This window comes from Oryctolagus cuniculus, chromosome 1 (assembly GCF_051225735.1).
Source record: "Oryctolagus cuniculus isolate XC-2025 breed Fujian yellow rabbit chromosome 1, ASM5122573v1, whole genome shotgun sequence".
In the NCBI taxonomy this organism is placed as follows: Eukaryota; Metazoa; Chordata; class Mammalia; order Lagomorpha; family Leporidae; genus Oryctolagus; species Oryctolagus cuniculus.
In genome coordinates, this window is record NC_142867.1 from 31778544 (window position 1) to 31803156 (window position 24613).

Below are 24613 nucleotides of genomic sequence, written 5' to 3' on the forward strand. Positions count from 1 at the left end.
GGCCTGGTACAGAGAGAGCGCCTCCTGTCGCTTAGCCAAGGAGGTCAGTGCAGCTGATTCGCCCTCATCTCTGCCACCTGGCAGGTGGCCGGGAGTGGACCGTGAGCTTCAAGCCACACAGGCTTGCTGCCCAGCTTGGATTCTAGTGATGACCCTGGGACATGGTGGCCCAGGCAGGGGAAGGACCCCCGGGGTGGCGGCGGGGAGATAAGGCTAGTCGGCCCAGAGCATGGGGGTGGGGTGGGCAGCCTGGGCTGGGACAGTGACTAGTGGGGGGCAGTGAGGGTCCACGGAGCTGGGGGGCTTCAGAGGGAGATGGACGAGACCGTGAGGCGAGCACTGCACCCCTCAGCGGCACTGGAGTGCAGGGCAGAGCCTGCGCAGCCCTCTGGGAAGGGTCACCCTGTCCCTCCCCAGCGCCCCCCTAGCCGGAAGGGTGAGCAGGGGTTCTGCCCAGAGCGGCCGCCGAGTCACTGTTTCCAGCAGGCCCTCGGCTGCACTGGTGGGCAGATCGCACGCCAGCCTCGTAAACTCACTCCCCTCTTGTCCAGTGACGTTTACAGCCCCACGGGGAGCGGCCTGCTTAACGAGCCTAATTTGAGACTGTAAGTAGGAGTTTGTAAAACAAACAGTGGGGGGCTTCGGGCCAAGGCCCGCAGTTGCTGTGCAAGCGCACAAGGTCACTGCCCCAACCCCCAAGACGGGGGCCAGGGTGGATGGGCGGAGATGCCCCCAAGGGTCAGCCCGCCCTTCCAGGAAAGCTGACTTCAGGCTCTCTCTTACCCCACAATTGGGGATCACATGGCAGGTCACCTTCCTGCCTGGGTTCCTTGAGGGTCCTTGCTTTCCCATGGAGAGGCAGGGCCACAAGTGGGTGGCCTCGGAGGGGGAGCAGGGATGTCCAGGGGCGCTAGGTAGGAAGCCCCATGTCTTCCTGCAGCTCCACGCTATATCTGGGAGAGATGGTTTTCAAGCTGAGGTTGAGCTGGGGCCGCCGATGTGGGTCCCCGAGGCCCGCTGAGGCTCCAGGAGGTCACTCACCGCCCACGTGGCTGCTCGGGGCATCCGCTGCAGGGCAGGTAGCAGGCAGGGCTTCCTTGAGTGCTGGAGCTCAGTGGGGTTGACAGCTCTCTCCTTCCTGACTCCCCTAGAGTAAGAGCTCTTCGAATGCTGCATGCTGGGGCCCGCGTTGTGGAGATGCAGATAAAGCCACCGCCTGCAATGCCGCCATCCCACATGGGCCCCAGTTCAAGTCCCTGCTGCTCCACTTCCAATCCAGCTCCCTGCTAATGGCCTGAGAAAAGCAGAAGATGTTCCAAGTGCTCTTTTTCTCGGTCTCTCCCTCTCTCTGCAATTCTCTCAAAACAAATAAATACTTAAAAAATAAAATAATCATAATCATAATTTTTTTAAAAAATGGTGCCTTTCAATGCAGCCATTGAAAGTCATGGCCAGGGTGCCGGCGTGGTGGCATAGTGGGCTAAGCCTCCACCTGCAGTGCCAGCATCCCATATGTGCACTGGCTCGAGTCGCAGCTGCTCCACTTCCCATCCAGCTCTCTGCTATGACCTGGGAAAGCAGTAGAAGGGGGCCAGAGTCCTTGGACCCCTGCACCCCTTGTTGGAGATCCAGAAGAAGCTCTTGGCTCCTGGCTTTGGATCGGCTCAGCTCCGGCCGTTGTGGCCATCTGGGGAGTGAACCAGCAGATGGAAGACCTTTCTCTCTGTCTCTCCCTCTCTTTGTAACTCTGCCTCTCAAATAAATAAATTTTTTTCTGGAGGGGGAGAGTCCTTTTTTAAAAAGAAAGTCATGGGCAGAAACAATGCTTTGATGCCTTGGGAGGTATTGAAAGATGTCCATAAGATGGTTACTGGAAAAAAAAAAAAGTGCTTAAAGCAGGTGGGGTTAGTTCTGCTTTTTAAATTAAGAGCAGAGATGCACACGGGGGCACGGGTGATATTCAAGAGTGTGAAGGAATATTGTACCAAAGTGTCAGTGCTGACTGTCTCTGAGTGGTGAAATCATGGTGATTTTTATTTTCATCTTTTTGTTTCCTGGATTCTTTAAAATTTTTTATTTATTTTACTTTATTTGAAAGAGAGCTCTCCCATCCTCTGGTTCATTCCCCAAATGCCCACAGCAGCTGGGGCCAGGCCAGGTTGAAGTCAGGAGCCAGGAACTCAATCCAGGTCTCCCATGTCGGTGACTGAGACCCAACTACTCGAGCCATCGCCTGCTGCCTCTGAGGGTGCACGTTGGCGGGGAGCTGGCCTGGGGAGCCGAACCAGCCTCCGGAGCCCAGGCATCCCACACAGCAGCTCAGCCACCCTGCTAAGCACCTGCCCTCCGATGCGGGTTTGTGTTTGTTGTTGTTGTTGTTGTTTAAATTTAAATAACCTTTGAATGAGTGGAGCTCCACTGAGTGGTCTGCCCCAGAGGCCGCCCGTGGAGGGAGCTCCTGTGAGTGTGCTACCTGCAGCCCCCGGGGAGGCCCAGGCTCAGCCGAACCACTCTGCTCTCAACAAGGTCCGAGGGACGGTTCCAAAGCCCGCAGCCTGGGCAGTGTATTTCAGCAGTGGTCGTGGTAGGACGGTCCCCACGATTTCATTTCAACACAGGACTCGTGGCTTAAAAACTGACAACCACTGGATTCCAGGACCTCTCGCGTCGGAATCGCTTCATCTGCCAATCACTGACAGTCTGTCTGGGGGCAGGACTGTGTCCCCATCAGATCCATCTGTGGAAGTCCTAACCCCCTAGACCTCAGACTGCAGCTGTATTTGGAGACAGGTCTTTTTGTTTGTGTTTTAAGATTTATTTATTTATTTGAAAGCCGGAATTACAGAACAAGAGGGAGAGAGAGAGAGGGAGAGATCTTCCACCCATTGGTTCAGTCCCCAAATGACCACAATAGCTGGGGCTGGGCCCTGCCAGAGCCAGGAGCTTCTTCTGGGCCTCCCATATCAGGGCAGGGGCCCAAACATTTGGGCTATCTTCTGCTGCTTCCCCAAGTGCATTAGCAGAGAGCTGGAACGGAAGTGGAGCAGCAGGGACTCAAACCAGTGCCCATATGGGATGCCGGCACTGCAGGTGGCGGCTTTACCCACAACACCACAGCAGCGGCCGCTGGCACATTGCTAACCAGTAAACAGTTGTTGGATAAATGAGCGACCAAAGGCAGGATGAATGACCTTCCGAGTGATGAATGTGACCTGTAGCAGAGTGGTCTTGCACCCCTCCCCTGCTCTTAATAGTGACACTAGCTTTTAGATGGTATCTGGTGCCCTTATCCCAAAGCCGTCAGCCTGGGAAGAGCGAGGCATTTATAACATATTTCTATTTACTGTACGCTTACTGTGCGTCAGGCCTTTTGATGAGTGCTTGCCTATATAACCTCTCCTAATAGAAAAATAATCTTGGGAATTCGGTGTGATCAGTAGGCCAGTTTTATAAAAAGGAGCAGCTTGAGGCCCAGAGAAGTGAAATAAGTAGTATGGATCACACAGCTATCAAGTGGCAGAGCTGGGCTTCGAACCCTCATCCCTAGGACTCGGTGTCCTCCAGAACTGAGCTCTTGGGAACTGGAACCGAAGCTGCTGGGAACAGGTGCTGCTGGTGAGCGGGGCTCCAGGGAGGTGCATTTGTAACTAATGTGCTCCAGTTCTATTAATACATGTCCTGGCCCTCAGCCCTACGCCTTGTGATATTGGCAAGGGGTGTGTGTGTGTGTGTATGTGTGTGTGTGTGTGTAAAAGCCCCTAAAGGGGTGCCTTCCTTGTGTTTGTTAACAGGTGCCAGGACTCTTCTTGCCCCCTCTTTGTTCCTCCCTGGGCTGACCCACGGAGCCCTCCTGCCCATTTCCACTTCCTCTCGCGGCCCCAGCCCCACGGTCAGCCTCCCTGCCCACTCATGACGATGCTGGCCACGTGGTGTGAGAAGTCATCCTCACTCAGCCTGGCTCAGGGCAGCAGCCTCGGCAAGATGCCCCGGGGAGTCCCAGCGGTGACGCAGCCCCTGGGTGAGTCACCACCGCCGGGGGCCAGGTGAGGGGCTGACTCACCCTGAGAGAGACACCCCTCCTGGTTAGCTGCGTGGGACGGCTCCCACCTGACATTCCTCCTAAAGGAGTATTTCCCCCATCTACTTACTTTAAAAGTGAAGTTTCTGCAAGACAATCAGGTTTTCCTTTTCTGTTTTTTCACCTGTGCGCTCACGATGGTTGCAGCCATGACTTCGTTATAAAGAATGTGCAAAGCCATGAAGGAAACAAACAAAAAAACACTGAAAACACTGCCCGCAGAAATCTCTGCCCGATGTTAGCTGATCTCTGTCCCAAGCATTTGCGCCGAACTTGATAGTAACGGCGGGTTTGTGAACCATTTTCACTTTTTAATTTAATTTTGGGGCCAGCGTTGTGGCACAGCCAGTTAAGCTGCCACCACCTACCATGCCAGCATCCTGAATGGAGTGCTGGTTCAAGACCCCGCTTCTACGCTTCCAATCCAGCTTCCTGCCAATGTGCCTGAGAAGGCAATGGAGGACAGCCCAAGAGCTTGGGACCCTGCACCTACGTGGGAGACAGGGATGGAGTTCCAGGCTCCTGGCTTCAACCAGGCTCAGTCTGTCTGTCTGTCTCTCTCTCTCTCTCTCTCTCTCTCTCTCTCCCCCCCCCCCACCCCCCAACACTCTGCCTTTCAAGCAAATGAAAGTAAGCATTTCTCAAAGAACTTTGATTATCTAAAAACATAATAAACTTCAGAGAGCCAGTTTCCTGCCGTATTGGACACTGTGGCTGTTCCGTTGGTCAGAAGCCTCTGCCTCTCTCTCTGCCTCCTCCCCTCCAGCGTCTTTCATTACACTTGTGTTATCACCAGTAAGTCACGCCCATTGTAAGAAGTGGAAAGTACCGGAGGTCAGAGCACGTTTTTTTCCTAAGCCTGACAGAGAGCCACTCCAGCCTGGCACATCAGATGTGGGTATTTTAGGAGGTGGCCTCCAGGTTGTTCCTTCGCTATCCTTAAGTTCTGCCTTTACTCCGTGACAGTCCCTACATGTGTAACATGTGTGTGCGTGTGCTGCTTTACATGAAAGATGGCTCACAGCAACTGTAAGTCCTCGGCTTACAGCAACCCATGTGTGCATCCACCTTGGTCAAGGGCAGCATGAGACCAAGGGCCACGGTCATGTGCTGGACTTGTCCTCGGAGGCCGGAGCTCTCAGACCCCTGCTTCCCAGGGTCAGTCTGAATTCTCAGTGTGTTACATCAGTGCTGCAGAGGGAGCCCACCCAGAAGCTCTTTCGAGAGTACTGTATTCTAAATACCTCGGAGCTCTTTCCACAGGAAAACGCTCAGTGGCTGCGATGTTAGATTTCTGCCCTGCACTGCCCGCTGTTGTGACTACTGCTGGATTTTTCCAGAGGTCACCTTTAGGTTTAATTTCCTGAAATTGATCTGGGTGGTTCCTCTGGCTTTATTTTACTCTCTTGCAAAGAGGGGAAATGGGAGTGAACACGCTAACATGCTGCCTTTTATGAGGCTTTTGCTTCAGAGAAATTAAACAGCCATCCACAATCTCTACCAACTTGCTTGTTTTTAATAGGCACTCAGTAGTCTTCCTCTAGGTCCGCGAGAGAACCGCTATTTATTTTAATGAAACAGTTCACTAAAATGCCATGGAGCCGGCATTCCCGGTGGGGGTTCCAGGGGCGTCTGCACTGTCTTGTGGGGTGCCTGGGTTCTGTGGCAGCCCCTCTCTCCCCTTCTCCATCCTCACCCTGCTTGGAGCCCACTGGAGGAGAAAGAGTTCCCCACCCCACCTCCCACCCACACCACCAGGTCCGCTAGCAGGACCCCTGCAGCCTGCCCATGGGGTGAATTCGAGCCCAGGAGCCGGGGTGAGGTCTGCCTTTTTCCCTGGTTCTGGGGGAGAACCGGTGTCACTGGCCGTGTGCGTGCTATGCCTCATCTGCCTTGGCCTCCCTGGCTGCCAGCTCACTGCGCAGTCTTAACTGTGCGTTATTATTTCACGGTTTAATGGGGAGCTCCTGGCCCAGGCCTGCCTTCGCCAGAGGACCACCTTGCACTGCCTGTGGTGCCCTGATAACTTAGCAGGAGCAAAGTGTTCACCGGAGCTTGCCTGTTATTTGCTTTTCATTTCCTGCCCATAGAAAGAGAAGGGGCCAGGCATTTGGCCTGGTGATTAAGACACTGATTGAGAAACCCACTTCCTGTTTTCAGGGTGCCCGGGTTCGAGTCCTGGCTCCGTTCCTGATTCCAGCTTCCTGCTAATGCAGACCCTGGAAGGCAGCAGTGAAGGCTCAAGAGCTGGGGCACCTGCCACCCACATATAAGACCTGCATTAAGTTCTGGGCTTCTGGGCTTGGCCTGGCTCAGCCCCAGCGCTGTTGTGGGCAGCTGGGATATGAACCAGCAGTGGGAAAGCTCTCTGTGTTTGTGTCCATCTGTCTCTGTCTCTCTGCCCCTCTGATAAATTGGGGGGTGGGGAATGACAAAGGAAGAACTCCGGCCCTGGCTTTGAATGGGGAGAGCCTGGTGCACCTCTCCTTCCCCATCTGGCCTCAGCCGCACGTGATAGGCAGAGTGGTGTCCTGGTGGCCAGCAGGGACTCACGTGGGTCAGGCTGAATCTGAACCCCACCTGTGTTGTCTTCTAGCCGTGGACCTTAGCCAAGTGACCTAGCCCATCCAAGCCTCAGTGCCCCCTGCTGGCAAAATGGGTTGGTGGCAGTCCCTGCTGCTGGGGCCCTTGTGGGGGTGCCAAACCTCATTCACCCCATCCCTAGCAGACTGACTGGTCGGTTTATGGTAGCCCATCTCCCTTGCTTACTAACCGGTGGTTAAAGCCTGCTTCCCAAGCCCAGTGCAGACCCCTCCCCCACTCCCTGTCTTCCTCCATCTTCTCTGAACTTGGACTCAGACTATGCAGCACAGTGGCGTCATCTTAAGTTGGGTTTGTCCAGGAATAGGGTGACCCTTGGATGCCCCTTGCTGAGCCACTTTTCCATGGATGATTGACAGCCCCACTGTGGGGAGCAACTCGGACTAGGCTGTTACTGGAATTAAGACTTATTCTATACATCTGCTCTCCCACAATATGGCGCTGGGAGAGGAATAAACAGCTTCTACGCAGCTGCCTCTCGCCAACTTGAGTGATGACCTGCAGGAGCTGATCCTGATCCTGATTGGAGGAGAGCAGCGTGCTCGGCGTGTGGGTAGCAGAGTTGGGATTGGTGGAAGAGGACTATAAAGGAGGAGAGAGACAACATGCACCAGGAACATCTAAGAGGAACATCTAGCTGAAGGAACACCTGAGCAGCCCCCGAGAGAGCCGGCCGGCGGTGTGCCGCTCCCCCGCGGAAGTGGGGAAAGTGGCAGGGGGAACCGCCCTTCCACGGAGGTGGAAGGGTCGGTAGCCAACCCGGAAGAACCAGCAGCAAACCCGGGGAGGGCCGAGCAGACAAAAGAACAGCGCAGGGTCCTGTGTCGTTCCTCCACAAAGAGGGGGAGCGACACCCACAAGCTTATTTCATGCCATGTACAGGTGTCTCCTCCTCTTCCATCTTCCCCTTGCCTCAGCCCATCCCCCTGCCCGCCCTGAATTTAGACCATCAGGAGCAACGTGCAACCCCTCTCACATCCGCTGCTCGCTGTCTACAAGCCACTCACGCTTCAGTTTTCAGCACTTGGTCCTGGTATGACTAATAGACAAGTGGGCAGTAACGTACTCTATATAAAACTCCAGATCAGAGAGTGGAAACACTTAAAAAATAAATAAAAGGGCTGGAGTAAGTGGACTATTTGGAAACCGTTCCGTGGGGCAATAGAATTTTATTTTCAGAAGCTTAAGGATTGAACCCCACCCAAAGCTTCCAGCTCCTAAGGAAACTGGCAGGAGAGGCCCTGCCAAGTTTCCCCACTAGGGCACCAAAGAAGGAATCCCTGCCTCCCACTTTTCCTCTCAGAGGTGGCTTTTGCTGCCTTGGCCAGTGAGCCTCCCCCAGCCAGGCGCCCGGTGGATCTGGCAGCAGGGGCCAGGGCAGGGCCAGGAAAGAGGCTGCGCACACAGGCCTGCAAGGTCCTGGGCCCGCTGCCATCCTGTGGCCCGGAAAGCTTACGTACAAGCCGGGCGCAGGGGTGGGAGTGGCATTGCTGAGTCTAGAAGGGGTACCTCTGAGACTTGATGGCCTTTGGTGAATGCTCAGAAAAGCTACACTCTGTCCAGCTGTGTACGGGCAGGAAGGTGGTGTTATAGCCGGGAGGGAAGTTAAACCATAGAAAATAGTAATAACAAGGTCTCTTTGTTCCTCCTGTTGACTGCTCAGAAGTTAAATGATGGAATGAACCAGGGGCAGAAAAGCCTTCAAGGGGACACTTGAGTATCCCTAGGGGTCAGTGGAGTCTGGAATCCCATTGCTGGGAATCTTGGAATGTCATCACGTACACACACACACACACACACACATACACACACCATGCTCCATGGAGAAGCGTGCCAGCTCCCCAGGGATTCCTTTGGCCGTCTGGTCCCTCCACCCGCCGCCGTGCAGTGCATCTGCTTCTGGCTTGCTGCTTGCTTGGAGGGGACTGGGCCTCTGCAAGCTGAATCCCAGTGTAATTCCTGGCTGGCGCGCACAAGCTTCGGGAAGGCGGGGTTTCCAGTCTCCAAGCCTGGGGTTCCCCAGCTGACTCGATGGCGCCCTCTCTGGGCACTAGTGGTGATTCACCTTGGACAACAACAGGTTGCGTCCCACCCCCACTACCACCCCACCTGCAAAGGGATGTGACCAGCACTTGGAACGGAGCTTAGAGAAATGAGGAACCGCTGACATCAGTGTGTTTTCCCCATTTACTGGATGCGTGACTCTCCTCCCTGCATTTCAGAGAAGCAAAGTTGTTCTACGCTGTACGAAGGAGTCAGGGCTTCTTTGTGAGGGCAGTGGGGAGACCCTGAAGAGTCCGTAGCCAGAGCAGTGAGGTCCTAGCAGGGGATGGCCTAAGACTGGAAGCCAGAGCCTGGCTGGTGAGGAGGCTGCCACGGTGTCCGGCGGTGGGGGAGGGAGGGAGGGAGGTCATGTCCTGAGCTGGGTCATGGGAGCCCAAGAGATTTCGGTGGTAAAAGCAGCTAGGCCTGCCTGGTGGCGGAGTGGAGGTGTGGAGGAGGCAGAGAGTTGATAAGGATGACTCATAGGCCTCTGTCTGACCAACCGGGCGGACGAGGTGCTACTGTGCCCAGGGAGGGGACGGCGAAGGAGAAGGAGGTGGCTATGGGGAGCGAGATAATGAGTTCTGAGATCCAAGGGCTGGGCAGAGTGAGAAAAACCGAGTGATGGGAGATTGTGGTTCTCTGTGTAGACTGAAAAATGAGGCTACACACGCAGTCAGGGGCACACCGGCTTGGCATGCTGTCCCAGCACGAATGCTGGCTTCTAGAAGCCGGAGGCAAAGCCAGTCTGGCTTCATACCAGGTGCTGCACCTCCCGGCGGGGTTCTGAGTGACACAGGTGTCGCTCGCGGAGCAGAGCAGGGCTTTCGACGGGGGCTCGGTGAGCTGGTGAAGGATCCATGGGAAGCCCTGAGACACACAACTTTCCCCGCAAGATTTTCCTCCGTGGCAACTCATAGATGCCCTTTCTTTCCTTTTCGCTTTTCAGAAATTCTTTTTCCCAGAAATGACCTAGCCTGAGCTGATGGCACCAGGCTGGCAATGGTGGGGAGAAAGAGAAGACATCAGGCGTGGAGAGAATCTAAAGACAGTCTTTTCCCTCTCCAGGGAGAAGGGCTGGGGAGTGGCTCATGTGGGAGGGGACGAATTCAGAATTGGCATGAAGACAGCTTTCTTAGGGAGCAGGTTGGAAGATGAGTGGTGTGACTGGGTCCCAGAAAGCCTGATCAGTCGGGTTTCATGCACCCTTGGGCAGCAGGTACCTGGAGACCCATTCAAGGAAGGTCCTAGTTCTGTGTCTGTCTTTAAGTTTCCCCCTGTCAAACCCCAGGCCCACAGGGGACCTCTCTTCCCTCCAATACCAGGGTTTGCTTAGCTTGCAGAAAGACCAGGAGGCCATGGGCATTTCACCAGCTGCTGTTCCACATCTGGCCCTCCTTGACCTTGGGCCCGGCCGCTTCACTTCGTGGGGCCTCCATTGTGCTATCTGTAAGATGGGTGAGAATAAGACGTCCTGAAGGCCGGGGGAGGTTGCAGGTGCTCAGGCAGGTGAGCTGCCGCAGGGCCTGGCACGTAGTCAGCCTGGTAACAGTCAGCGGTAGCTGCCCTGTCTCCCATACTGGAAGAATCCACTACTCCATGTAAAAAGCGAAAGGTACTATGCAGAAGCGATCGGTTATTATTAATAATAATGGGCTCCTAATGACTTGTGCCCCAGTATTAAGTGAAAGCCCCTTTGGATGGGTGATGACTGGGAAAACAGGAACGATTATTAATGGAGCTGCCAGCTCCTGTTACGAGATCCACTGACATAATATTTCTCTCTGGGAATCCTCTGACAAATCAGCTGAATTTCCTATCCCCTTGCCCTAAGCACCATAAATTTGAGCCATATGTCTCCAGTGTTATTTCTGGAGGAGCGGGGCTGCGCCGGGCCCTCCCAGCTGTTTGGGCTGCCCCGAGTCGGAGCTCACAGCCGGGATGGCTTTCAGCTTCATCGTGTTTGTTTGAATGCTTACAGCCCAGCCCCTCCTAACATGCTTGGTCACTCAGCTGTCGGGGAGACTGGCTGCTTTAAGGGAACCAGGCCCCTGGCTGGGGGTGGGTGCAGCTCCTGCTGACAAAACAGAGCCTTGAGAAAATGCTTTTATGCCATGCTGTGCAGTCAGCCCTGCACGTGCTAGGAGGGACAGCCTGGGGGGGGGGGGGGATGTGTTCATCAGCCTCTGGGCTCGCAGCCCTGCCACGCTACCTGGGCAAGTTACCTGAACTCTCCCAATGCCCGTCCCCCACTCTCGAAAGTGGAGCCCATGCCCTAGGGTTCCAGAGAGAGCAGAGGCGACCGTGCGAATAGAGTCCGCGTTCATTCACAACACAAAGGACAGAAACAGCAGCCGCACTGGGCAGTGCGAGCGACGCACCGGCTCGAGCATGGACTCCGGTAAGGAGTCCTCACGAATCCTCACGAGCCAGGTGCTTGCACCGTCTCTGGTTAACACACAATGGACCAACCCAGGAAGTCCACTCACACGGCCGCTAAATGAGGAGCCAGAGTTCTGAGCCCTGCCAATGCCCTTGCAGGCCCTGCGCTCACCACTGCGCCACACCACCCAGCCCTGTCCTCACCCCCCATCACATCACACGCAGTCAGGATCCAGATTCCCAGCCGGGGCTTGGCCCTGTCCCAGGGGCTCTCCAGTTATCTCAAGGAATTTTAAGAGATTTTTTCTCCCCGCAACAAAAGTGATTGATGAAATTTCCGTGGGTATTTTTCTAAAAGCAAACAAACAAGAATTTGGAGTGGGGATGGTTTGCACCAAGGAAGCGCAGCTACCCCGAAGTTGGGAATCCGCCTGCGACCAGAATCTCCGTGGCCCCCACTGGTGCTTTCTAAGAAGGAGCACAGTGAGCTGGGGAAAGGGCAGGCTGTGGTTGCCCCTTGGGACTGATTCCAACAGCCCCGGCCCGCGGCCGCTGACGTGCTAATGAGAAACACTAACTGGACTTGGCCAGTGGCTGGGACACCTCCCTCTTGGAGCAGAGAAAGCAGCAGTCTTCCTCGTGTGGCTTCCAGCCGCTGGGGACTTGAGGCAGAGCAGGGCAGCGTGCAGAAGTGGGACGACCGTGCGGGCAGCACTGCCCCTTTGAGTGGGCAGGACGGGCACCTGCCTCTGACTCAGCCAGTCCAGGGCCGTGGGAACGCAGGTCCAGCTCTCTGTCACCCCCAGATCCTGAGTCAGGTGCTCAGTGCACAGATGAACGGCCCGTGAACCGAGGCACGCTGGTTCCTTGGGCAGCTCCGAGAAAAGCCCGCCGCGCTGTCCGCTGTCTGTGGGGAAGAGTTGTGAATCCTCGAGGCTCTGACACCTGCTGTGTTGGGGGATGGAGAGCGGGGTCCACACGGCCTCCCCTCCCCCCTGAGTCTGACCTGTCTGCCTTGCTTCCCACAGGTGTCCTGTCCCTTCCCGCCTACTTCAGTCCCTACAACGGCGGGGCCCTGGGCCACGATGAGCGAGCCGACGCCTACGCGCAGCTGGAGCTCCGGACCCTGGAGCAGTCCCTCCTGGCCACCTGCGTGGGCAGCATCTCGGAGCTGAGTAAGTGTGGCCTCCACAGCCAGCGGGCAGTGGGGCAGGGATTGCAGAGACAAGACAGGGAAGAAACTGCACTCCTCCCTCTGCTACCTCCTCCTCCCCCCTCTTTCCTCCCCCTCCTCCCTCCCCCTCCCCCAACCTCTCCCCCTCCACGCTTCTTATCTTCCCAAGCCACGGCTGACAAAGTGGTGGCCAAGGGCACAAATGAACGGTGTGGTCAGTGTGTAGGTTTAATCCCATGTAAAGCTGCATTTCTGATTTCTCTTGAAAATTCAGATGATCAAGTGCCCCTGAGCCCCATCCAGCATCACAGCTGCTGTCACTGGGAGCTAAGAAGCAATTAAATGGGTTAAGCCCTGGCTAGCTTATAGCCGGCCTGATTTTCTTTCCTTTTCTTTCTTTTTTAAAGATTCATTTATTTATTTCAAAAAAGCAGAGCTAACAGAGAACAAGAGGGAAAGACAGATCTTTCATTACTGGCTCTCTCCCCAGATGGCCACAATGGCCGGCAGTGAGCAGGGACCCAAGCACTTGGGCCATCTTCCACCGCCGTCCCAGGTGCATTAGCAGGGAGCTGGATCGGAAGTGGAGCAGCCGGGACTAGAACCAGTGCTCATGTGGGATGTAGGCACTGCAGGCGGTGGCTTTACCCGCTCCGCCACAGCGCCAGCCCCTGCCTGTTTCTCTTATTTCACCTGCCTGCCACAAAGCCTCTGAAGTTGCCAGTGGTGCTCTTTCTGGAAAGAAAGCCCCCAAAGCCTCAGCACAGTCAAAGGAAGGAAGACGCCCGCACGGCTACTCTGGCAGGAGGAGGGAGGGTCCCCTGGCTCCCTTCCCCAGCTCTGCGGTGGCCCTGGGCTGTCTCTGACTTTGGGGCTCCAGGGAACACAGTCGGAGCCCCCTAACATTGAATTGACCCTCCGCATTTGATAGTGGCTTCCCACATGTGTTAGGGGCACAAAGGCCCAGGCCATCTCCCGGCTCTCCCTCTCCTTACCCTTGTTCCTTTTTTTTTTTTTTTTTTTTTCATTTTTTAGGATTTATTTATTTATTTGAAAGGCATAGTTACAGACAGAGAAAGAGAGAGAGAGAGAGTCTTCCATCCGCTGGTTCACTCCCCAATTGGCTGCAGTGGCTAGAGCTGTGCTGATCTGAAGCCAGGAGCTTTTTCCAGGTCTCCCATGTGGGTGCAGGGGCCTAACGACTTGGGCCATCTCCCACTGCTTTCCCAGGCTCATTAGCAGGGAGCTGGATCAGAAGTGGAGCAGCTGGGACTTTCACTGGCACCCATCTGGGATGCTGGCACCACAGGCGGAGACTTACCTGCTATGCCACAGCGCCAGCCCCATTCCTGCTACCTAAGAAGCCAAAGCACACACTCTGCTTCCAACCCCGTGTTCTGTTGAGTCTACCCCGTGGATGGCCCCAGCCTTGTCCGTTTGTGACATCCTCAGGTCTTCTGGGCCCTGAGCGGTGAATGCCAAACCTTCTTGCTTCCTCCCATCCTCCCTCCTCCCCTTCCCCAGGACAGGAACTGAAGGTGCCAGGTTCAAGGTTGCAGATCCCTAATGGGGCCGGGAGAGAAAGCAGGACTTGGGACTCTCGGTTTCCTGCTTATGGAGGCACCTGCTGAGGAGGGAAGTAGGGCTCAGAGGAGAGGTTGTCGTGAGTCACAGAGAGAGGCTCAGGTCCAGGGCTGGACTCCCCCTGTGCCTGGCCTTGGGGCCATGCTCTTAGTCATTCAGGGCCATGGGCTCCTGCACGGGGCCAGCAGCCCAGCCACCAGCCACTCAGGCAAGCCGAGGGCAAGCTTTGCTTTTGCTTTGGAATCCATGCCAGGAACAGCGGGGGCACTCAGCAACTCCTGGGTGCCATTCCTGCTGTCCCAGAGACCACACCCTGTCGGCTCTGCCCCTTTTACCCCTGCCACCACCACCCACCCAGCCAAGCCCGGGGCTGTGGAAAACAGAAGTCAGGGTATGTCACTCATCTGCCTGCTGTCTGTCCCTTTCCTCCTGTTCACCCCCATGACTCCCCACATGGTCAGCAAAATCCAAACTCCTCACCTCAGCCCCCAACCCAAAGTAGGATCACCCCAGGGCCTTTGCACTGGCTATTCCCACTGCCTAAGATGTTTCCCCCTGACACCCAAGTATGCGGTTCACTCTCTCAAGCCTCCACTGAAATGGCATTTCACCCAGCGGGCTTCCCAGAGCACCTGTGCCAGTGAGCGCCCACCCTCGCTCTGTCTTTCCTCTGGCAACTTTTGTTTTACTCAAAGCACTGACCACCACTTGACATGCATGAGATATGCGGGGTGTTGAAAATGTTCTCGGAAAACACAGGTTATGTTTTCCAAAAAATTTTCTTCACACTGAAATAAACATCTTTTAATTCCACTTTTCCATGAACTTTTTGGTGTGCCCCTGAATTTACTTTTTTTTTTAAGATCTATTTATTCATTTGAAAGGCTGAACTTACTTGTGAGTAGTCTCTCACCTCTCTCCTCCAACTCATACAGACTTGATTGATTTTGTCTCCCTGGTGCTTAGAACCATATCCCTGGCACAGACAGCAGTACCTGACGCTCAGAGAGTGCAATGCATGTGTACCTATGCACAGCCCATGTGCATGTCTGTGTGCAGGTATGTGCACACATGTGTATTGTATCTGCGTCTGTGCACATGTGTGTATGCATGCATGTGTGTGTCTTACAGGGGATGGGTTCTGTCCCACCCAGGGTTTGTCTCCCACACCTCTCCTGTGATCCAGCCCCGCCCTGGCCCCCGCCACTCTCCAGGTCACAGAGAAGCAGCATCGCCTGAGCGTCTTTCCAGGGACAGCAGGACAGGCTGTGTCTGTCCCGCCCTCTGAAACCAGGGTTTCTGCAAGGTGGCTGTGGAGGAGGGAGGAGTCCAAGGCGGAGGCATTGTTGCACTTTTCTCTCCGAGGCGAAAGACCTTAATGAGGCTACTGATACTTGGCGCTGAGCTCCTGGACCTCAGAGTTTCCCCTGGGTCCTACCTGGGCGCCCTCCCTGCACCTCCCGAGACCAGCCTGCCAGGGAAGGGAGAAGTCTCTCTCTGTATCCAGTCCTGCTGCCCCGGGGAAGCAGGGCTCTTGTGTTTTGCTCTGCCCCTGTCTGCCCAGGAAAGCTTTAAAGGGAAGGAGTGAGAAATAAACGAAACCAAACACTTCTCTTTGAGGGCAGCCAGCCACGTGTTGGAAGCCGTCTTCTGAAGACAGCGCTAACTTGCAGACTCTCGCCCCGCTGTTTTTATTGGATGGCGCCTAATGAGGGTTGGAAGGACCAGGGTGAAACCTGCAGGACCTCTAATCAGGTCTTTTATGGTGCCCAGGGTGGGGGCTGGGGGGGGGGGCTTGCTTTCCCCTGCTGCTGGGCGTGGCTGGGCTGCAGACCCCGGCTCCCCAGAGCTTCCTACTCGCTTCTCAAGCTCCAGGACGTTTCTGAGACAGCACTAGGAGCCACCTGCACTAGACCCAGAGCCAGCCCAGCCCCCAGGCTGCTACAGGTCAAACCTTTTATAAACTACAATGGAGGCCGGCGCTGAGGCTCACTAGGCTAATCCTCCGCCTTGCGGCGCTGGCACACCGGGTTCTAGTCCCGGTCAGGGCGCCAGATTCTGTCCCGGTTGCCCCTCTTCCAGGCCAGCTCTCTGCTGTGGCCAGGGAGTGCAGTGGAGGATGGCCCAAGTGCTTGGGCCCTGCACCCCATGGGAGACCAGGAGAAGTGCCTGGCTCCTGTCATCAGATCAGTGTGGTGCGCTGGCCGCAGCGGCCATTAGAGGCTGAACCAACGGCAAAGGAAGACCTTTCTGTCTCTCTCTCTCACTGTCCACTCTGCCTGTCAAAAGTAAAAAAATAAATAAATAAAACTACAGTGGAGACAATGTCTAGAAACTGAAATAAGACACATAAAATATGAACCCAATTTTTAAAGTTATGACTGGGTCAGATAGACATAAAATTACTCTGTGAAACTGCTATTTATTTTTATTTATTTGAAAGGCAGAGTAACAGAGAGAGGGAGAGGCAGAGAGAAAGTTGTTCTATCTACCGGTTCATGCCCCAAATGGCTGTGATGGTTGGGGCTGGGCCAGGCTGAAGCCAGGAGCCAGGAATCCATCCAGGACCCTCATGTAGGTGCAGGGGCCCAAGCACTTGGGCCATTTCTGCTGCCTTCCCAGGCGCATTAGCAGGGAGCTGGATCAGAAGTGGAGCAGCCAGTGCTCCAATATGGGATCTGGCATTGCAGGTGGCAGTGTAACCCACTCACCATAACACAAGCCCCAACTATGGAAGTTCTTAAAAATTCACTGAATTTCTGAAATTAACTTGTTGTGAACCAGTAACAGCATGTGGAGCTGCTCAGATTCACAGGCGACACTTTCAGTAGCCTTGGTGCCAAGGTCAAGAGCGTGCATGTGGAACGTGGGGGAACCCCCCTCCATGAGGGCCTGGCTGATTCTTTCACTAGTTGGCCTATGGAACAGATCCGTTACCTTCTGTGAGCTTGCTGCCTCGTCTGTACGTGGAAACACCCTCTCCCTGGACGGCTGTAAATGTTAGATCTCTCTATTATGTCTAGTGCAAAGCCGAGAAAATAGGAAGCGCCAGGAAGGAAAAGCCCTTAGGAGAGGATCCAAAGACGCTGATCTCTGGCTGCAGACGGGTGCCGAGCAGCAGCTCTGAGACAGGGGATCGGAGCCGTCCGCAGGCACCTGGCTTGTTGGTCTTTGAGAGAAACTGGCCGCAGCCAGATGTGCAGGGGCTGGGGCCCTCCAACTGTAGCTGCCCTCATGGTTTCCCAGTGCCTCTCGGGAAACCCTCTCAGATGGGCTTTGATTGCTTTCTGGGCGCTCTAGCCCGCACTCTGGCTGGAAAAGTACAGCCGGCGGCTTCTCCACCAATGACAATAAAACAACCATACCTGTAATGAACGGTAATGACGTCTACCTTGTCGCGCCTTTGAAATATTTCAGCGAGACTTCTCGCTGATGCTATCAGACTCCTGGCTTCCTCCTCCTCGTGGTCCTGCCAAAATCTGTGACATTCAGACCCAGAGAAACAGGAACCAGGTTTGTCAACTTACTGCTGCCCACTTAGCGGCCCAGCCAGCGGCTGGGAGGGAGACGGGCCGGCTGCTGCTTGCTATGGCAGTTTCTGCCACCCAGCAGCCCCGGGGCAGGGCTGGGCGCTTGCATTTCAAGGCTCAGACTCCTGCTGCGCTGGGGACTGGGGGCCAGTATTTGACCATAGGCAGTCGCTCTGGAAGGAAGCACTCTCCAGCGGCCGCCTACAGGACAGAGAATATGAACAAAGAGGCGTTAGCGATAATAGCGCTCTGTTTTACCTGACCACATGGTTCCTCTGAGCCAAGCGTGCCGTTAATGAAAAGCTTCCTGTTGGTTATTTCTTGCACTCATCAAGATCACGGGGCAGATGCTATGGTTTCCAATTTGCAGGTGAGGAAGCTGAGGCTGTGATCATTATGGAAGCCAAGCATGCCTGACTCGAAGTCTGCGCTCTTAGCAGTTGACGTTGGTGATCCTCAAAGTTGACGGGAGGTTGGAAACACCAAGGGAATTAGACAAACTACAGGTGGCTGGGTCCTGCCCCAGACCAGTGAAATCAGAGTTTCAAGGATAGGGACAGGTGTGGGAGCTCACTGCCCTCCAGCTCTTGGCCCAGGAGTATGCCAGGAGCACACGGACAGCTGGTCTACCAGTGCAGAGTCAGTAGTGTGGGGGGAGTGAGGACCCAGGGCATGGGGGGAGTGAGGACGAGAGACAAGGACGGCTCTTCCTGGAGCTCTCCAGTCCAGGGGTGTCACTTGTCCCTGCCCGGAAGTCAGACACCATCGCTGTGGCTGTCCTGGGAGCACTGGGCGGCGGAAACCTCTCCAGACGTTGCACAAGTATTTGAAAACGAGACGAGCGCAGAAGGCCACTTCGTCCTTCATTCTCCAGGTGCTTGAGCGCCCGGTGTGCAGTAGGCCCCACTCACAGCAGACGCCCAGACTTCCAGAAGCTGCACCCACAGGCTGACTGACAGCCGAGCTGCTTCTGCCATGCATTCAAGGAAGCCTCCCTGGCCAGATCGCAGCCTGTCCGCTTCTGCCAGCTTAGGGTTCGTGGTGTCCCAGGGGCTCCGTGAGGAGTCGCTGGAGGCAAGGTTGACCCCCACAGGGGGGCCCTGCATTCTCAGGCCCCCAGGGGCTGCTGCAGAGGCGCCGGCAGGTGTCTGGGTTGGCTGCAGCCCATCCTGTCTCAGCATTGTGGCCTCACACAATGATCGCAGGCTTCCTGCTTGAGGCTGGTGGGATGTTGAAAAAAGACCCGACCCCTGGGCGAAGCATAACACAGGATATGGGGCCCTGTAGACCCCACAGACTCCAGCCACAGCGCCGGTCACAGTGAAGTTCATGAACTGTGCAGTCCAAGCAAGACTCTACCATTTCACAGCCACACGACCTTGACTAGTTAATGCAACCACAGGAGAATGTGTGGGGTCAGGAAATGCATGTTGGAAAAGCCTCAGTTTCTTCATCTGTGAAGTGGGGATAATAACTGAGCCCTTAGCCTTAAAGCACCCATCTGGGGCACTGCATTCTTGGCACGTAGTGAGGACCCCGCAGGTGGGGATGGCGGTGTTTGTCCCTGAGGGTGTCGCTCTCTGTAGAGGGCTTTGCACAAGACGGCACGGAGGGGATTGCCCTAGAGCCGGGCGCCGACTGTTAGAGGCTGGGAGAGGGAGCGCAGAGACTCCCTCCGTGGGGGCGGAGAGAGTGGGGATGTTGAAAAAGAAACCACACTAGCGAAAGTTCTGGAGGAGCCCAGCCCAGCCAAGTGCGGGCAGGGCTGGAACTGAAAGAGAAACTGAATTGCTCTCGTGTGCAGGTGACAGCTTCCACCCCCGCCCGCCCGCCCCACCGCCTTGCTCTGGGGTAAACAGTAATTACCCCAAACCACAGCAGCCCTGGGAGGTCCTGGCGGGGGCTTAGACTTGTCTGCTTTCCTCTGCCCTCACAGGTGACCTGGTCTCCCGCGCCATGCACCACATGCAGGGGCGCCATCCGCTGTGCCCGGGCACCAGCCCTGCCCGCCAGGCCCGCCAGCCGCCACAGCCCATCACCTGGTCCCCCGACGCCCTGCACACGCTCTACTACTTCCTGCGATGTCCACAGATGGAGTCCATGGAGAACCCCAACCTGGACCCCCCAAGAATGACACTGAACAATGAACGGTAGGGAGGTGCCTGGGCTATGCACCTGCTGGGGAATGCTTTCACATGTGCACTGGCCTACTGACACAGTGACCAGAGCGCCCTGGAACCCTGGAGCTGGCCTGCCTGCCTGCGGGGGTGGCCTGGGGATCCACATGCCCGCAGGCCTGGCTGGTGTGTAGTGGGATCATCTTTTACCCTGGGCCCATGCAGCGCGGGTCACTGAGGCTCAGATATGTGGGGCTTGGGGCTCCCTGAGACCCAGCTGCCTCTTTATAAACTGAGATGTTCTTCCTACCTGGAGGGGCAGTGAGGAGAGAGCACCGAGCACAGAGGCCGGCAGCCGGCCTCTGTCAGTCACAGCTGTCACGTCTTGATGACAGTGATGTCACCGTGGGTCTCCTCGTTGTCAGAGATCTCGGGCGTGGTTTGTCCCTTCTCATTTACAGATGACAACGCCATGGCTATGGCTCTTTGATCTCCAGTAGGTTACTGTTTAAACACTCCCAGGAGCCCTACCCTTTTCCAGCTGAGGACAGGGTAGCTAAGAACAGATGTACAGGTTGCACACTGCACAAGGGAACTCACTGAAGGGCATGGGTAGTGGACGCACATGGGGCCGTGTCCCCTTGAGGACAGGATGCCTTTGCTAACTGGTCTACCCAGGTGACTGCAGGTGTCGAGGCAAATTTCCACACCATCGGGAAGACCCTGGCAATCCCATAGACAGGCAGCAAACATTGGAAGCTAGAGTCAGATGGCCCGGGCGTGCGTGACAGCTGTGGCATTCAGGGGCCTCCTGACCTGGGTGCGAGGTTCCAAGCCTCCGTGAACCTCATTTCCTTGGCTGAAAGCTGGTAATGAAGCGGGTGGATTGCACAGAATCACCAGCAGTTGAGCACTGTGTGCTAGGCACTTCACATGTGTGTGCTCGTTCGTTTCACACACCACCAGGAATGGGGGGTGCCTATCATAGTCCCATTCTACAGATGAGCAAGTGGAGGCACAGAGAGGCCTGAGAACTGGCCACGTGCACACAGGCTGTGCTCCTGGTGACCACTGCACTACACTGCCTTTATTAAGAGAAGCGAAGCAACAGTGGCCCTGTTTCCACACAGAGCAGAGTTCCAGGAAATGCCGGTCCCTGCGGTTCTTATCGCTGGTGCCATTATCATGTCGTCATTGTCTCATTTCTCTGGGAGTTGGGCGCGAGGCTGGGCGGGGCCTCCCAGGGCTGGACACCAAGCAGGAAGCCTGCAGGTGGGGCTGGAGCAAGGGCGTGGGCCCAGCTGGTTCTGCTTCGGGGAGAAAGTGTTATGGTCTCAGGAGCTGGCTGGAGAGGAGAAAGAGCGAGGAAGACAGCCAGGAGGAGGCGGTGCAGCAGGCTCGCTTGCTGTCTGGACAGGTCCCAAGGGTGCTGAGTCTGGTCTGGTCACCCAGGAGCCTCCTCTGGGTCTGCTGCCATAGAAGCAGCAGGGCTTCTGTGCTGTGTGAGTTGCGGCATGGCGCTGGGCCATGGGGCCAGCAGGCCTGTGGCAAAGCCTGCCTCTGTAGCCACTGGCCCCTGGCCTCCTTGGACACCTTGTGGGGCCCTGTGGCCTTCTCCCTGGGGGACCCCAGCCCTCCCCAAGCCGACAGCCGAGCGCGCATAGCAGGGTCCACATGTGCATGCATTTAGCTATCGGATGGTTTGGAAACCACAGCCTGTGGCACCAATAAATTGGTAGCAAAGGTATTTTTCCATGAGTCATTTCAAATGAGTATTAGACATGTAGGAAATTGGAACCACTGTTAGGAAAAAAATACAGAATTTTCAAAATCTGACACTAAAAGGAGGACACCCTAAAAATACTCGGGCAAGCAGACAGCCCGAGCGCGCTCTGGTGGCCTGGTTCCCGGCTGCTTAGGCACATGCTGCTGTCCCTCGCACCTACCTCGATGGGACACGGGGTGGCACCGGAGCCTGGCCAGCCCTCCCCAGAGGCACTGGAGCTCAGAGCACTGCTGCAGCCCTGGTCCCCCCTCCCAGAGCCCGCCACCTTCTCCCAGTACGGGAAGTAGCTGGAGGCGCTGAGCTTTCCAAGCTGAGAGCACACGGCCTCTGCAAGTCTAGGGATGTCCGTCTGTCTCTCCTCTCTGTCTTGTTCGCTTGACGCTCCTTCCTGTGTGTCCCGCCTCAGCGGGAACCAGATGTGACGCTGTGGGGATCTGGCCCAGGGCTTTGCCTCAGGGGACTGGTGGCTGCCTGGGTGTGCAGCTCACCAGCTACGTCTGCTGAGCCACGCGCTGCCCTGGGGCGGCCTGAGTCCTCTCTGGGAGGGGCTCTTCTCCCCACAGCTGCCTGCTTGGGGGCTTGGCGGGGAGCCTGGGGGAGCTCAGGGTGCTTAGGGCACCACCCTTGATGAGCGAGGAGGTCACCTGACGTCACTTCCCTCCAGTGCCTTCGTGAGCCCAGCAGCACCTGCCTCGGGCTGCTGCCCGAGAGGGCTAAGGGAGATGACACCAGACGCCCTCCCGACGGCATCCCTGCTCCTGTTCCTGGTGCCCCGAGACACAGCAGCAAGGGATATGTCCACATCATCTCCATCTTACAAACCAGGGCACGAGGCCAGAGGCAGGCAGCGCTGGACGCGGGTTCGAGCCAGGTCCCTGCGACTCGAAAGCCCTTGCTTTCCACCCTGTCAGGCTCCGGCTTTCCCAGTGAGCTGCTCAGACCTGATCTTAAAGCTCCAAGACCACCGGGTGGGCCCTGGCCCACGGGGTCACCTCCTCGGGCCAATCCAGCCCTGCCGGCCTCTCCTCTCCCAGGACTCCTCCCTGGGGCAGTGTCGCAACCGGACCCTCCCTGTACCCACCTAGGATGCCACCGCTGCCGCCTCCTCTCCATTCTCCTCCTCCTCCCTGTCCTCTTCCTCCTCCCCCTCTTCCCCCCCCCCCTCCTTTCCTTCTCTCCCCCGCCCCCATGGCAGATTTGCCTCCCCCACCCCACCCCCCCCCCCCCCGCACAAGGTAGGGCCTGAAGCGCATGAGTAGTCCCAGCTGCTGCCCCGCAGGGGGTGTGGTCACCAGAGCGCAGGCTCCCAGAGCAAGAAGCGTCCTGCCGGGGGTGCAGGGTTGCCCGGGAGATGGGGGCGCCTCTCTCACCTGAGGTCTGGAGGAGACCGGACAGGTATCGGGTGGACCTCGGCCTCAGGGGACATGCCTGGAGACAGGGGATGGGCGGCAGGGCCAGAGTCCTGGGCCTCTGAGGAACAAGGAGGAAGGCCATGTAGACACACAGGAGAGACGGGGGCCTGCCTGGGGGCTGGCAGAAACGCCATCAAGCAGAGAGAAGGGGGACGTGTGGACAGAGGTGCAGGGGGCTGGGGCAGACGGCCCTTGAGGGACCTCTGAGCGGTGGCCATGGCGGGGGACTGGCACTGATGGCAGGCCACTCGGCCACACGCCAGCCCATTGGCTGTAAGCTTCCGCCGGGCCTCAGCCCCTGGCCTCCCTCCACTGGCCCCTCATGGTGCCACTTCGTGAGGGGTGGGGGCATGCTCAGAAGGCTTAGGGTCTGCTGGTATCTAGGACTCTAAACCAAGAGGCTGGGATTTGGGAGGAGGCCTGGAAACACCCGATGCCGTGACTCCTTAGCCAGCGAGAGGGCCCTATCGGGGAGGGGACACTGGGCTTCACTGCCTGCTGAGGATTGTATTTCTTTTTCTTTTTTGAAACACATGAAGTGTGCTTACATTCATTTATTTTTTTTCACTAAGTTCCTGTTACCTATTTTTATTAAGATTTATTTAATTATCTGAAAGCGTTACACAGAGAGAGGAGAGACAGAGAGAAGTCTTCCATCCGCTAGTTCACTCCCCAATTGGCCGCAACAGCCGGGGCTGCGTCGATCCAAAACCAGGAGCCAGGAGCTTCTTCTGGGTCTCCATGTGGGTGCAGGGGCCTAAGCATTTGGGCCATCATCCACTGCCCTCTCAGGCCATAGCAGAGAGCTGGTTCGGAAGTGGAGCAGCTGGGTCTTGAACCAGCACCCATGCCAGCACTGCAGGCGGAGGCTTTACCAGCTATGCCACAGCACTGGCCCCTGATGATTGCATTTCCACCAGCTGCTTACCCCCGAGGCTGAGCAGCATTTGGCACTGACTGAAGGAGTTGCACACTTGTAGAACGGCACCTGGCTCGCAGTAAGTGCTGAGCAGGACCTCTTATTAGCGGGGTCCTGTGTGTTAGGCCAAGGGAGCAGGGCCCATGTGGCAAGAGGAAGCAAGGTCCCCAAGAGGGCCGAGAGCAGAGCAGTGGGGCATGGCGGAATAATAAGATGATAAGATAAGGTTTTTTTTTTTTTTTTTTTTTTAAGATTTATTTATTTGAAAGGCAGAGAGACAGATCTTCCATCTGCTGGTTCAGGCCCCAACAGCTAGGACTGGGCCAGGCTGGAGCCAGGAGCCTAGAACTCCATCTAGGCCTCCAGGGCCCAAGCACTCAGGTCGTCTGCTGCTGCTTTCCCAAACCCGCCACATGCGAGCCGGGTGGCCTCGGGGTGTCACGGAGCCTGCCCCCTGCTGACCTCGCGGGGTGCTGTGGGGCTTGCTCTTGCTTCCATAAGGCACTGACAGTAGCGTTTGCACACAGCACTGTCAGTGGTCTTCATCGCCATCGTCCTCACACTCGGGAGGCTCTTTGGGAAGCCTGGAGTAGCTGGGACATGGTGCTGAGCCCGTCAAGGATGTACCCCAGCCCTTGAAGGGCAGCCATGCCAGCTTGGGCCACGTGGGTGGCGTGGGCAAGACTTCTGGGTCTACACTTTGAAAACACAGACACTCAGTGCTCTTCAAGTCTTGCCTGATCCACTAGGCAAGGGTTTCAGGGTCAGGTTTGGGCCAGGGGTTCCTCTAGGATGGCGTGAGGGTCAAGGCCAGCCCCTCCTCCTCTGACTCTGTGGTCTGAGCGGGTCTCCTCATCTCCCTGGACCTCAGCCCTGTCCTGCATGCACTGGGGACCCTGGCAGAGCCTGCCTGCTCAATGGTCCCCCACCCCCAGCTCTGGGGAAATATCTCAGAAGTGCAGGAGGGACCCCAGGCTGCAGAGGCAC

The 24613-nt window shown here is 56.4% G+C and overlaps 1 protein-coding gene across 1 annotated transcript in view; it reads left to right on the forward strand.

Moving 5' to 3' along the window:
* The window catches only part of ABTB2 (ankyrin repeat and BTB domain containing 2), a 170293-nt gene that overhangs the window by 118414 nt on the left and 27266 nt on the right, over positions 1–24613 (forward strand). Inside the window, exons 2-3 of the mRNA XM_008269616.5 lie at positions 12133–12279; positions 19329–19542. Of these exons, the coding sequence (XP_008267838.1) occupies positions 12133–12279; positions 19329–19542 (361 nt within the window). The remainder of the gene's footprint in view (positions 1–12132; positions 12280–19328; positions 19543–24613) is intronic.